Consider the following 15,376-nt stretch of genomic DNA (forward strand, 5'->3'; position numbering starts at 1 on the left):
TTAAGATATGTTAGACCTAATAAATTACACCATGAGAATTGTCATGTGTACTTGCTACATTTGGATGTCACCTAATTTGATAATTTAAAAGGCAATTCCATTTAAGGCATCTGTTTGCAGATAAGAAAACAAAATGCAATTGTGTGATGCTCTGAATTATAAATAAAAAATTATAAGTAAAACCAACTAAATTTAAAAAAATCAAAGTCAAGAAGCAGTGTCTTTTTTAGCTCTCACTGTAGTTCTCTTTTGAAGTTGAAAGCTTGCTTCTAACTCGAGACACTTCAGGATGCCTCCCAAAGAGCCCTGCACACCAGCCATAGCAGGTATAATGATAATGTGCACAATGTCCAGGCTGGCCAAAATCCAATTAGCAACAATGGATTCGTAGGAGAACAAAGAAACAACAGCAAAAAAACCTACAGTGTTAGGGCATTTTCCCAAGATGAGTAGGACTTCCACAAGAAAAATTAAATAAAAGGATCAAACATGAAAGATATGAAGTTTAATACTGGTAGAGGAAAAATAAATCTGAGATTTTTAAGTAGGTAGAAGAACAAAATATAAATAAGCTCTGAAACTTGAAACACTGGCTGCACCTTTGAGTTCTAACAATGACTGGGGTTCAGGAAGGCTAATAAGACAACAAACACAGAAATGCACACTTTGATTCTGAATGCAGTGTTTTTCTTAAGGTGATTGGCTGTGTCTTTGTGCCTTTCTAGATTTGTTTACAAGATGTAGAATGGCTGCCAGCTGGGAAGGGACACTCTGTACCTTTCTATCTTACAAAGTGAGGTTGGTCCTTAACTAGGGAACAGAAAGAGCATCTTTACCGGTTGCCAACCTGGCAGGTCCATCTTTACTATAGAAGCCACACTGGGTGTTTTGATCTGTACGTACTTTTCAGTTAAGCCTGCAAGGTCTGCACTAAAATGTATTCACTGTTGTATTGCCTAACGTCAATAACAGTCTAGTTTCTGAGAGAAAAGGGTCCTGAAATAAGGCTTCACTGTGGAGAGATGAGGTGAGATGTTGTTTTGGGAAAAGCAGCTCTTTTTACAGAAAGGCCCTCTTTGTTCTGTTTGCTCCTGTTGTTGGTACTCGCAATTTTGAACACAACAAAGAGTTTCTGTGAACTGTATAGTTAGTTAGAAATTGATCCAGACACACATTTTGGTTAATCATCTGCCATGTGACCAACGGTGAGCTTGTTGCCATGTGGTTAACAAAATACAGGGAATTAGTAAGATTTGACTAGGAGAAGCTGAACACAGAGTACAATTAGAAAGGAAGAAAAGCAAAAGAGCCATTGCTAATGACAATGGCTTAAACTAGAGAGATTTTTTTTCTGTCCTTGTTTTTATTACTTTAAGTTCTCACGCTTGACCTGTGACAGGAAGAGGGCAGGGTTGCATAAACACGTATTCCTTGCAACGCCTCCTCTGAAACTGATATGCCTTGTAAAAATGATAATACATAACAATCATTTCAGCAATGTCATTTCTTCCTAGAGGGGACAAAAAATGGACATCTTAGAAATGATATTATCTACATTTAATGGGCTATGTAGTTGCTACTAAGACTTCTACATGCTCCTCTCATGGACTTCAGTTAGTATTTTATATGTATAAGTTTATTTATAATGACTTTACGAACTGAGTACAATGGTTACTTCCTTATGGGGATGAAGAAACTAAAGCACAGAGCTCCGATTACTTGCTTAAAGTTACAAAGTCTGAACTTTTTGTTTTTTTATTTATTTACATGTTTATTTTTGGTGCCATTACTGACGTTTGAACTCAGGGCCTTACATCCTCACTCAGTCCCTTTCCTCCAGAGCTTGCACTCTTTGAGTTGCACTCTTGCACTTGAGGTATACCTCCAGTTCCAGCTCACCTCTTACTGCCCCTGTTTATTGGAGATAAGGATACCATAGACTGTCTCAATTGGCTGGCCTTGAACTACAATCTTCATATGTCAGCATTCTGAATATTTAGGATTTATAGGCATGAGCCACCCACATCTAACCACCATCTGAATGGAGACAGTTTGACTCCAGGTCAAGATGCAATATGAGAAGTGGCAAAACTGCTATGTTCTTATGGAAGCGGATAATTACCCATCCCCACCACAGTTCTACATATCGGGAAACTCTGGCTTAGAGTAGTAAACTTAATCTACTCATCTGTCTCAACTTAGCTGATGTAGGCGAGGTATAAAAAAGTTATTACTGCTTTTTATTTAATCAAATCACTGAATTTTTTTCCTATCCCATTACATAAGACACCATTATTTGTTTAAAATAACAACCACCACCACCAAACCCCAAAATTCTCTTAGGATCATGTGTCAAAATTACTTAAAAATAGAGGTTTTTCTCTCTGTCTATTCCATTTTTTAATAAGAGGAAAATAAATCTCTGTCATCTGCTGCTTTGTTTCTTCTGGAAAACTGGGGAACTGCATTTTAGACATATTCAGCACATTCAAATGTAGAAGAAAAATAACCCCAAACAAACAAAAATGTCTGTGTGGGATGCATGTGTGCTGTTTGATTTCTTATTAGTGTCTGTATAATGCTGTAATGCGTGTCCACCCTCATGAGTTTACACATAAATTATAAACTAATTGAAAGCAGATATGGCAAGTGGTTTTGCATTATGAAAGCTCAGAGCTTTACAAAATGTTTACCAATGATGGCTTTGTGCCTGTAAATCTACTCTGGCATACATGAACACATATACCAAAATCTTTTTCTTAGGGAAAAGGGAAACATTTTCTTTTGTTCTCACTGCTTTCATGATGCAAAATTTTTGTCTCTTCTAGCGAGAAATCAAGTGTTTACCATTGGGAATATACAAACTGTCCACAGAGAGACAAAGAAATGTATCCTCAGCATGTCATAAGAAACCCATCACCCATTGAGGTAAAGTAGAGACAATGATATTTTCAATGTAAGTATTTTCATCCAGTTGGAGACTGGGCTTTGTATGCAGTCAATAATAAGAAACAAACAGCAAAAGATTTACACTTTTAGAGGAGATAAGTTAAGGTAGAATGAAGAAAAATGAGATGTAAGTTTTCACTTGTATTGCCTTCTCATAGATAAGTGATGCTGGGCAAGTTATTAATTTTCCAATCTCACATACCTTCTGTCTGAGACGAGTTTGGTTAAAGCACACGATCTCTGAAGTCTACAGGGTCCTAAATAGGATTTTAACAATGTTTAATGTCTACATGTCTCAGTACTGTCTCCGTATACTTATTTGTCAAGAAAACAGTGCCTCTGTTTCTTTTACTTCTCTTGGTAGAATGTTTAGTTTATTTCCTGAAGGATACAATATGCATGCTGCTGTAAAATTAAAGCATCAGGGATGTGGAATTTGGATTGTCACCTGTAAGAGCTGTACCACTGCAGACGGGAAATGTGAGATCTTTGGCATGGGTAAAGGGGGCAATTCTTAACACATGAATGATAAATGGAGGAAGGCAATATACACTGAGATTGCAGATATTCCACTTCTACAGCAAAGAAACTGGTTCTTGGTGATGGGAATAAAATACACTGAAGGTGATTTTTAGGTAGGATCCATGTAAAATAGAGTTTCTTGCCTCTCTCTAGTCACTGCAAAAGACAGCTTTAAGATGATATTACAAAGAAAGCAAGCACTAAGACATTTGAAACTTGATGTTTGGTAACTGTCCATGTCTGTGTGGCCATGATGGAATGGTAGATATTCCTTTAAAAGGGCAAATTATAAGTGAGTTAGGATCTTTACTCTTGACATTATATCTAAAGTAAGAAACTTTACTCTGGATACTATGTTTAAAAAGCTTATTAACCCAGACAGCAAGATATGTAAATCTACAATGTATGGAAATCTGTATCTTGAGAACCAAATCATATCTGGGTTCATAGCTCTTACTGTTTGCCATTTCTTGACCGTGACCCAGGCTGCTTAAGTATTGGGGCCTTGGCCAAGAGATGGAACAAATCTGACTACTCAACAGGGTATTAAATCTATTTATAGAAAAAAAAACCTGGGATGTGTCCATATTGGGAAGAGAGAAGGTGGTCTGTATGTCATTCACTCTTCATTTCACCAAGAGTAGTTGTGCCAAATAGCAGAATTCAGAATAACTGCACTCTGACAGAATGTTTGTACATTTGGGTATTTTGAAAATGGGTGCTCAAGCTATCCTAATTGCTCTTCTTTTTTCAAAGTTCTCTGTATTTTCATCTCTCTATATATGTAGATAATGAATTGATTTATTAAGAAAACACTCTGTAATTCTATTAAATATTCGTATACTTTGAAAAAACATTTATCACAAGATTGATTATACATTATAATAATGTGTCAGTGGCATGTCTGTTTAATGAGAGCAAATATCTTGAGGGTAGATATGGTAGGACCTTAATATTATTTTTTGCTTTGTAATGAATTCTTAATAATTTTTAAAATAGATTAATACAGTCATCTCATTAGTAAATATTCTACACTGGCTCTCTATAGTAGAAGTCAGTCTTGTAGTTACCATGTACCAAGCTCCTTGTAATATGCACGCACACATATTTATACACATATGCATGCATGTTCCATATTTATCACAGCAATATATCCAGTAGATAAGAAACTCACAAACATCTATACACACACATACACACACACACACACATATCCCAAGGCCATTGGCATACAAAGTGGTCAAGACAAACTACAAATCAGTCTGGTTAATTGTCATGCCCTTTCCACCATACCACTTCAATTTCGCCTTCCATACTCATGAGCCTGCCAGTATAAGCACATTTCAATTCTTGGCCCCTCCTTACATGTCCAATTTCATCTCCTTCACTCATCTCTAAGAAAATACTGTACAAAACCATCATCAGGGTGTCTTGTTAAAATGCAGATTATGATTCAGTAAATTTGAGACAGTGTCTAAAGTTCTGCTCCTAGATACAATACTAATGGTCTAGGCCCGCATTCCATACCTGAGTGTGAAAGTAACAAATCTTTCTTTTTCTATGTACACGCCTTCCATTTTTACTTCTCTTCTTCCTAGTTCCACTAAAAGAACCAACTTCCTTTCAATACCTTTCTCTTTTTCCCAGTAATAATCTGTTAGCTATCAGGATCAGTTCCTTGGAAAATGCATTATTGTTTTTGGTATTATTTATTTGCCTTGGTCAACTACACACCCTAGAATTTCTTCTATCTCCTCTATTCTTTTTAGCTCTTAGCATAGCACACAGTTCTGTCCTACTACAGTGGGTAATTATTGCAAGGCTCAGCTTCTCAGTGAAGAGCTCTCTTCCAGAGATATATCATCCAAGGAAGAATCCAGAACTATGCAAAGAGACTGTGGGAAGCTGTATCCTATTGTGTGCTCCAGGGCTTGCTCTCTCTGGGATTTAGAACTGAACTGGCAAGAAAAAGTTAACCTCTTCTTCAGAAGTCCTATATATAAATTAAAATATAACCAAAGACCATATTTTCTCAGTGTGGGAGAATGACAAGAGGCTAGCCTGAATGCTGCGAACAACAACAACAAATTACAAAACCAAGACCCGAGAATCACAAAGATGAGAATTCCAGGGAAGATGCCAGGAAAATGCCACAGCCTTCTGTTCTGGATGACAGTCTCCCAAGCATTCCTGTACTGGAAGCCTTTTGCTTTAGGAAAAACCAGCTCTTCCATTTTCCCTTAAGCAAATTCCATGACTGTAGTTACTTACAGTCAATCTAATCTAAGCAGGATTTCCCTCTGTATATTACTAATATGAATATGATCATGTTTGTTGATTAAATCTCAAGTATACTAGAGTCTTTGTCATTGTAGGAAACAATGAAAGGAAAACTGGAGGGCGGTGGGTGGGGACAAAACTGGGGGAAGGGCAATAGAGTCCTAATATATTACTCTAAGCCAAAGACACTTCTCAAATATAAACCTAGATTTTCTGAATATTGTGTATGCCTTTTTAAGTTGAGGTTCCTGGATACTATGGTTAACTGATGGAATTATCATTTCTTTAGTTGAAAATCTTATTAAAAGAAAATTAATTTTCTTTCCTGCAGAGCCTCAGCTACTCTCAAACTGACTATCTAGCCTGAGCAAGCTGAAGATCCTGCTGCCTCAACCTCCTAAATGCTAGAATTATAGGTGTGCAGTAATGCACCCACCTCCAGGAATCTAAATTCTACATGTTTCCAAAAATGATGCCTAAGATTTTGTTTAGTAAATCATGTACATCTTTCTGATTCAGTAACAACTTTTACCAGCCGAATTTTAGTGGGGTGAGCTGACTTGCTTCTCTGCCTGACTAATAACCTTGTTCATATTGTGACTAGTTAAAATGTACTAAGGCCTTTCAGATTCATATCACAAAATTAAAGTTAAAGCATTTTTAAAGACCTTCAGAGGTGGTGTCACAACTAATTTCTTAGGCTCTGTCTTCTAGCTGTTGTCAAGTTCAGTGATGAGGGCCAATTGCCATTGCCTTAGTAAAGATCTCCAATATATCCCCTCATACTGTGCTAAAATTTAACCTGCTTACTCCTATTCTGACCCCAGGGGCTGTGCAAACAGCTTTTATGCCTTTCACCTCTCTTTTAGTCTTCGAAGCAGAATGACAAATTAAACTTCATACATCTAAAGATGTCTCAGCAAACACTAATTTGTGGTGATTATTCCAACATAATTAGGTGTTTGTAAGTAATATGGATTTTCTTTCTTTCATTTTCTTCACTGACATCCAGCTACAATCTACTCAAATTTTATATAGAAATTCATAAGAAAAATTTCCCTAAAGTGTTACTGTGAGATATTGTATAGAGGCCCTAATCTAACTATTATCACAGATGAGTACAACACTTAAATGTCTCCTTCATGGCTGTGAAGGCACAGTAGAGTCAATTCACACCCAGGGAGCTTTAATCACATATCATCATTGTCATGATAAACGGTAAGGACTCAGTATGGGCTATCATAGCCATGGCTAAGGCTACTGGGGGAGCTGTTAATGGTAGAATTGCCAGCATGCAGTTCATAATAACTATTCCAAAAGAGCTCTCCTGATCTAATGACTAAATTAGGATCACTGGAGTAGCTTTACATGTAGTATTTCTTGAGTTATTCCATATTAAAAAAGGCTAATCATTTTTTCCAGTGGATGCAACTGAGATTGGATGAGTGTTGCAAGCCTGTCAAGAGTTTAAAGTTACACTGGTACAGCGTGAATTAGCAGCCTGCTATCCAGTGCATCTATCCCACTTTTATGCTTTTGTGACTCAGTGCATCACTCATAATCACAAATAGAGCATTAAAGGAGAGGAATGAAGAAAATATCATGCAGCCAAATAATAAGAATCATCATAATGACACTATGAAGACTGAAGTAGTGAAAGATTTCTGGTTAGTGAAAATTGATACTTCACTATGAGTTTTCTGTGCTGCCCCAGGTGGTATTCATCATTTGCTTTGTTTTCTCTGCTAAAACTCAATTTGCATCCTCAAGACCCAAACTAGAAGCTACAGAAATGATTTTCATGTCTACTGTATAATTTAAAAAGAGCCATTATGATCTGAACAAAGCAAAAAGGGGGGGGGGCGGTTAGAAGCAGAACGTTTAAGCAAAGAAGACAACCCACAATCCAATGTGAATTTTTCAGAGTTGAAATTTTTTCAAGCATTTTCCTGAGTGCTTGAAGCAGAGTAAAAGAAAATATATCTTAATCAATCTGCAAAGAAAAAGAAAAGAAATGCAAGCAATCTTTGTTTATTGAGTGGTGGATAAATATGATGAAATATGCGACTTGAAAGCTGTAAGAATAGGAATGTGTGGGCACAATCATACATTTTGTGTATCAATTACAGTGATTAATAATAAAATTTAGAGACATGAGAAGTTAGGAGTTCATGCAGAGATATTCAGAGCACTCTAAGCCTTGCTGCTCATAGCCTCTTAGTGGCAATTCTACATATATTTGCTACTCTTTGATCTATGTTTGCCTATTAGAGGTTCTCCCTTGCATGTGTGCAATTAGAAATGTTTCCCTAGAGACTCCCTATGTCATGTTGACATAACAAAGGTCAAAAAGATAAGAGGTAGGGTTTTAAGATTATCATCAAATAAATCAGTAAAAATCATTTATAATAGAATATGAAGAGATCAAGTACCCCACAACATTTTATGGTTTGGAAAACATTTACAAGATTTTAATGGTATGTTGAAATTTTATACTGAATGAACCCCGATTTACAAGAATTTTGACAGTTTGTTATCAATAATCAATTTATTTCTTTTACTAGTGGTCTCTGTCACTGTGGAATTCCATATATGCACAATTTCTCAACTTATTGCTTAACACACATACACAGAAGCTTTTTATCTTCATCAAGAATTCATATGGCATCATTAAGGATTCTGGTATTTTATGATTTTCAGTTTACCATTCCTTCAGAAATAGATAAAATTCTTGGATTGCCTTAATACCTTATTATTACCCTTAGTATTTTTTTAGAACAAGTGGTAAAACCATGTATCTATGTTCAGTAATAGAGTTAGCAGGCCATGAAAAACAGACGAGAAATTTTCTTTCAGTGAGGATTCATATTATGAATCAATTATCTGGCATGTACTAATATTGTTACTTTTCAAGAACTTAGTCACAAAACAGAGGAAGGCAACATTTGAAAGTTCTGTGGAGCATAAACCCAGATGCATACCTCATATTCTTGGGAAAACTTCAAGTTGTCATTCGCTTTCAACCTTTCAATGTGATCTGCAAGTTCCAAGATAGGGATTGGAGGATGGCTAGCCATACCTATTAAAAAAGAAGGAAAGAAGAGATACATTTGAAAACACTTGAAAATAGTGTCAACGTGCCAAAATACAGAAAATGCTGTTGTTAGAAATGGCCTGAAAACGTGTGAATAGTAAAAGATGTTTTAGGTGAAGAAGCAGGCAGATAGTTTGGTTACTCAAAGCAGGACATGCTCTGGAAGAATGGATTTTGTAGCTAAATAGAAAAGTCACCAAGCATAATCCCCAAACTAGCACTCCTAGCATAAAAGAAAGTGTTATTGTGCTATGAATCAATGAAGTTAGCTAGCAGAGAAAACCAACAGTCAGTCTTGATGTCAACTTCTGCTTTGAGTAATGACTGTTATGTCATTTCAAACTCCTTTTCCTGCACTGTGTGAAATGGAAATTGTGTGGAATTAAATGGTGTGAAGTGAACTAAGAAAATAGACACAGAGTCCTAGAAGAGGAAGAGGAGTAGCTTGATAGGAAACATAAAGTGACTTATGCATAATCAAGGAGAACTAACTTGAAGAATGAAGGTTACCAGGGTAACCGGAATCATCTGAACCTGCAAGGGAAATGATGGTGTAAATAAAATAAAATAAAACAAATATTTTTCTTTAAAAAAATGAAATGGATAGCCTGGTACATTTTTGTAAAAGACTAACAAAAAAACGCTCCAAGTTTTTGCAAGATTCACCATACATTGTGACTACACTAAGATTGCTTTACTATTTCACAAACCTGTAAGTGACTGACATTCACATGCAAACACAGACACAAAGAATGTCATGCACCACTGCACACTGATGATAATCACAGGCCACACACCAGCTACCAAACTGAACTTCAAAAATGTTTCCACTAGTAGCAGATTGTAGAGGATGGGGTTAGAGCCTTCTCGTGGACATTCATCAATGGCCACACTAACATGCTCATGGTATTGTTCCCCATTGCCCATTACTGAAGCCCCAGAAAGCCTACAATCTACTTCAGGTGTAAACATCTTTGTTTACTAATGAAAAATGAGTTCAGAAAAATGAGCATATGGTGAAAGGACCAGGAGAGAAGTAGTAAAAGGAAGAAAGCAGAGACAGGGATGGACACATCTTAGTTCAGTTTGCCAGCTGAAGACATATCAATTTCAGATTTTCTTAAAGATACTCTGCTGTTAATTTTGGTGACTCTTACGTCTTTCTGATGTTCATATGATTTGTGTTTTGTTTCATACTGATTAAGTTTGCACAAGAGCCAGGAAGAGTATCTGCTGACTCAGATCTTAGAGAAAGATTCCAGCTGGCTAGAGAAACCTGAACTAGAATGCTCCCAGGGAAGCCTCTGAAGCAGAAAAATCCTGAGGGAGAAGCTCAAACTGGAAGCCACATGGACAATCTACTGTCACTGTGATCCTTTGGAGGGTGTTGCTTGGGGAATAATAAGGTTTAAGTCAATATGATGTGATTACTTTATGAGCATCTTAGAAATCGTGCCATTACTGAAAGTCACCCAGTAAGCCCTCTTATCTCAAGTGCCAAATTACCAATGGTTCTGGTAAATTAAATAAAAAGCCACTTCACATTTTCAAGACTACCACAGCACTAGCAGAGTGCTGTGAATTGTGGCAAGTTAAACATTTATGGCTATGCAAGTCTGCTTCTAGTCAGCTAAAAATTTAGTGGAGATCCAATAAAAAATGAGTTGGTTAGAAATAGAAACTCTTTGTTGGTGATATAATGATGCATTTGGACTGACAAAATTGGAGCCCTTTCTGAAACTTTTGTGTAAAGATAGTAGAATTGAACTAATTTCCATTCTGTGGAGAAAGTGGGAGGGTGTGACAGTGATCTGATAATTAAAGTGATCTTCTCCAGATGAGGCACTCCCCAGTGAAAAGAATGGAACTACAAAGGCACAAGAGACTGGAGGCTTATCTGAAAATGGAAATGGATGGATATGGACAATGTTACAGTGCTTTAACAGAAAAAATAACAGAGACAAAGATGTTTAGACCTTTTCGAGCGAATCGTGGGAGAGAGTTATTATCATATATGGACTGAGTGGTGGTTTGGCTAGAGAGGGAGGACACAGAGCCAATCAGGGAGGCGTAGGGGACTGAATTACTGCTCAAAGCTGCAAAAAGTAAAGCCAGTTGGAGATGGGAAAAGTATTAGTATAACAGCAGTAGAAGATCATAATAAACAACGAAATGCAATCAAGATATTTACTTTGGGCATGCACTGGCACATGGTTTGGAAATATTATTTTGGAAGCTAATAAGAGAGAAACTCAGGCAAATCTGGGTTGATACTTTCTACATGCAAATATATATATATAAATATATACATTTGTATATATAATTACATGTAAAAGTATAGTATAAAATCATCATCAAAGACTTGTCAGTACTGAGTTCAAAAACACCAGTACTGAAAAAAAACAAAAACTTGTCAGTATGAAGCACATGGTGCTAAATTTGCAGGACAAGTAAAAATGGCATAACAGATGTTTCACAGAAAAGTGGTAAACTCGTGGGAATCAATGGGACAAAGAAGGAATCCAGGCCCAGAGGACTACGCTTGAGCAGCACTTCTGATTCTGCCATCTATTAATAGAAACAAGTCTCTTCCTGTCAAACACCCCAGTGTCTTTGTCTACAAGATGAAAATGGAAGAGTAGATAAACTTTGAGGTGATGCCCTTCACAGCTATCCTTTTGGCCTGCATTTCTGAGCAGAGGAGAGCCTCAGATGTGGACCATAGGAAGGGTTCTGAACGTTATCGCAAGCTGTCTTTGAAAGCACAAATAGAAAACTATTGTGCTTTTTTTTAAATTGTCTCCTTCATTTCATTTTCTCTAACTAGCAAAATCTATACAGTGGATTATGATGTAATTCCACATTGGAAAACACTGTGTCAATATAAAAATGATGCTAAATAATAAACTTGGGTTAAAACTCATCTAAAGAGAAACTCTTTACTTCAAATCAGAAAACCATAACCAGGGACTTACTTTAAAATAATGAACCCAGAAATTTCCCCACTGCCAAATGTTGAAAGCATTGTATGTAGTGTAAATACACTTCTGGTGTTTTGAATGAAACAATAGATATGAAGTAAGCTAAAAGTACTGAAGTGATCCCATGTTAGTGTCTTTACAGTCTTTGAACAAGTTCATAATGTCCAAAATTTCCCTTTGCCTTTTAATTAGAATAGTATTTTCACACTGGAATTGGGGAGGCTTTAAAATTCCTTTTGCAGGCTACATAGCAGACCAGTTAATCCTGAGACTCTAGATCTTGAAGCCAGCCATGGATTTTTGTAAAATCTCCTAACAGTTTTCTTGGGTCTGAAAGGGCCATTTATTACTTCTGTGGATTCAAAAGATCATGTCAGAATTTATGATAATGAGGTGAGCTTCCTCCTAGTGCCATCTTCACGTCTCCTGTGATTCTCCATTAGCAAGAGTTAGTCCTCTTTCCCTATGATTAGTGGCAAAGTTCTTGAAGCATTGCTAACAATTGATGAGTCAGCTGCCAGTGTGATGAACTCATCAATTCAAAGCTACCAATGTATGACACACAAACACTTTTGTGGCACACACTGAAATGTAGGCATGTGCCTATTGAAGTTAGAGTACCTGCAATATACAATGTTTTGATGGGAAATGACAGGTGGAGTCAAGGGTATCTGCCTTCTGTTGGAGAAAAAACATGACTACTACATAGTTGTAATGATAATGTCATGTAAAATAAAACTTGAAAGTCATGGAATTTTAAGCTTATAACTATGTTGAGATTACTTCAAATCCTTCTATTTTATTCAACGGGATTGTCAAATCCAGAAAAGTGAAATGACTCATTTAGCCCAGGTAGTAAATAATAGAAATATTAGCATGTTATTTGGTTATCTTTCTACTGTACCATTTCTAGAATAGTCGTGATGATATTCTAAAGCAGGGTCAAATGGCAAAAGGGAGGGCTCAGGCAGATATGACTATAACCAAAGATAGATATCTTTGGTTTGTCTTCAGATATGTTGTACCCTAGTCACTTCCACAAGAAAATAGACTCATCCTTATTTGCTTGCATCACACAGACTTCCATGGATACCTTTTATTCATTTACTCTCTAGACAGACTCAAGAAAAAATAGTATTTCTCTATTATATGAAAAATAAAGGATGGAAGTGTAGCTCACATTGTAGAGCACCTGCCCAACATGTCCTCCAGTACGTCCAAAATACAAAACTTAAAAGAAAAAAATCCCTAATGAAATGGAAACATATGGCCTGGGCAGAGCAGTAAGCAAGATTCCAAAATAATAAGCAAAACACTGAGGTGGTAGTAGAATTCCAGCTGAGTAAGCAAGTGGAGCAAGCAGGGGTGCCTGAGTTCAAACCTTCTTACCCTCAAAAACAAATAAGCAAAAAATAACAAGCTTACAGCAACTAGTGTTTATTTCCAATGTAAAAATCGCCAGCTTTAAGGCTGATATAGATGTGGAAGACTTCTGATAAGTAAGGGTACTCAGTTCTAGCATTTTCTCTGCCACGGGGATGTGCAGGGCCATTTGAGTCAGATCATCCATTTTCAATGATAACTACAATTCAGATATTCTGTGATCATGTTTCAGCTTCCAATGCTGATTGGATACTTTTTTTAAACCATGTGGCCAGCTAAGATAATACCTTCAAAGTCTTCATTTGGCCAACTGGGCTGTTACCTCTTTTTAAAAGAACTACGTCTTCCCTTTCAATGTCTGTGAGTTAAAATTTATGACAAACAAGGGGTACATGCTTGCATGCACAAAGCAACAGAAGAGATGTTGAACTTTGTGTTTGGTACTTCTTGAATGCTTCATCCTCTAAGAGCTCATGGATTTTCACCTCTCTCTATCTTCATCCCCCATTAATTTAGCCAGTTAGAAAAATAAAGATCAGAAGATTTAAAGGGCTTGATCAAGGTCATCATCAGTAAAGTATGGCTACATGGGGGTATGGTCCTAGATTTTGTCAGTTCTCCCTTAAGGTACTTCTTTCTATACCATGCTGTCTCTCAAATCATTTAACATTCCTGGAAAGAGTTGTGACATGTACACAAAGCTAGGCCTGTAAGACTGGGTTTGCTATGCAGCAACACAGAGATTATAAGCCCATCCTCAATTTTAGAAAATGTGTTAAGGCAACAACTTCATTTAGAGTGCACATACCTTTCCATGGTGGTGGACAGATAAAAGGCCCTTGTGCACTCATCTGTGTTTCCTGTTCATTCTTGTCTAAATATTAAGTATCCATGATACCAAAGATATAAATCCAAAACGTAAGAAACCATAATAAAATTGGCATACGATTTTTAAAAAAATAACCTACCACACTATTTTGGCTCTTAACATGTTCTGCTCTGTTTTTACAAAAATCTTCAAGTGTTCTTAAAATGACTTTAGGTTTCAGAGCCAAATGTTTATCAGGCCTAAGTTGCGCACTCTGATTCCAGACATTGAAATTTTTAACTGGTCCAATATCTGACATGTTTTGAGCTCTGAGACATGCTACTAGTAGAAAATTTCATACCTGACCTCTTTTAACAAGCTTTCAAAATATAGGCACATTAAATTATTGTATAAAATTACTTTCAGGATATATGTGTAATGTACATGCGACACAAAAACAAATGTTCCATTTAGACCTAGGGCCAATCTCAAAGATGCTATAGATCGTAAATGAAATATTCCTCATCCCCCCAAATTCTCAAATCCAAAACATCTTTTTCATGAGCAATTTGGGTAAAGTATTCTCTAATAATATATGAATATTTCATACATCTTAAACCTTGCATTTAATATCAAGAGGCACTTGGTTTAACTTGGTAGTTATTTTAATAAATACAGCTTTTGAGGTCACAAAAAATGATGGGACAACTTGCAGATAGGTTTTTCTTTCATAATCCATGTGTGTTTATAATCCCTCTATAAGATTCTCTTTATGGTACTGTTTTCCAGCAATTGTGATAAATGATGGGGAAAGTATGTGGCTGTAGGCCAAATAGAAACTAATTTGTTTATCAAATCAATGATCATAGCCTTCAAAATATACTTCAGTTAATAATTATAAGAGAAATTTAATAAAAGATGTAATTTATACACAATTTATAACAGCTTGCACAAGTACAGATAACTCTCCTCTGCTAAATATGCTTCATAAACTAATAATAAATAAAGAGAATATCGACTTAAAGACACAAATGCCTCTTGGAAAAACAACAAGAATAATTTGACTTAATCTGTGATTGCCATCATCATAAGTGAAATATTCTCTAAGAGTGCTTTCTCAGGTAAGCAACAAATTGCAGAATTAAATTTGTTATTTATGATTTCACAATATGCAGAATTTAAGCAAACCATGTTCCATTATATCCCAAATTTATCATTTTGATTCAATGAGGCAAGGTTCTCACAGTATAAAATACAAAGAACAGGTATTATTCACCTACACTGTGTGCCTGCATTTCCACTGGAATACAATAACATATGAAGAAGAAAGTACAGATGAAACAGATCTTGTTATCATGG

At 36.3% G+C, this 15,376-nt stretch overlaps 1 protein-coding gene across 20 annotated transcripts in view; it reads right to left on the reverse strand.

The window, feature by feature from the left end:
- The window catches only part of Ptprd (protein tyrosine phosphatase receptor type D), a 482,247-nt gene that overhangs the window by 97,066 nt on the left and 369,805 nt on the right, over positions 1-15,376 (reverse strand). For 12 of the 20 annotated variants that reach the window (XM_048348714.1, XM_048348129.1, XM_048347870.1 and 9 more), the window contains 2 exons: positions 9,338-9,379; positions 8,733-8,830 (listed from right to left, as the gene is read on the reverse strand). In XM_048348714.1, the coding sequence (XP_048204671.1) occupies positions 8,733-8,830; positions 9,338-9,379 (140 nt within the window). The remainder of the gene's footprint in view (positions 1-8,732; positions 8,831-9,337; positions 9,380-15,376) is intronic. The other 8 variants (XM_048348498.1, XM_048348868.1, XM_048348635.1 and 5 more) reach the window with 1 other exon arrangement.

The sequence above is a fragment of the Perognathus longimembris genome, chromosome 1, assembly GCF_023159225.1.
Source record: "Perognathus longimembris pacificus isolate PPM17 chromosome 1, ASM2315922v1, whole genome shotgun sequence".
Classification (NCBI taxonomy): Eukaryota; Metazoa; Chordata; class Mammalia; order Rodentia; family Heteromyidae; genus Perognathus; species Perognathus longimembris.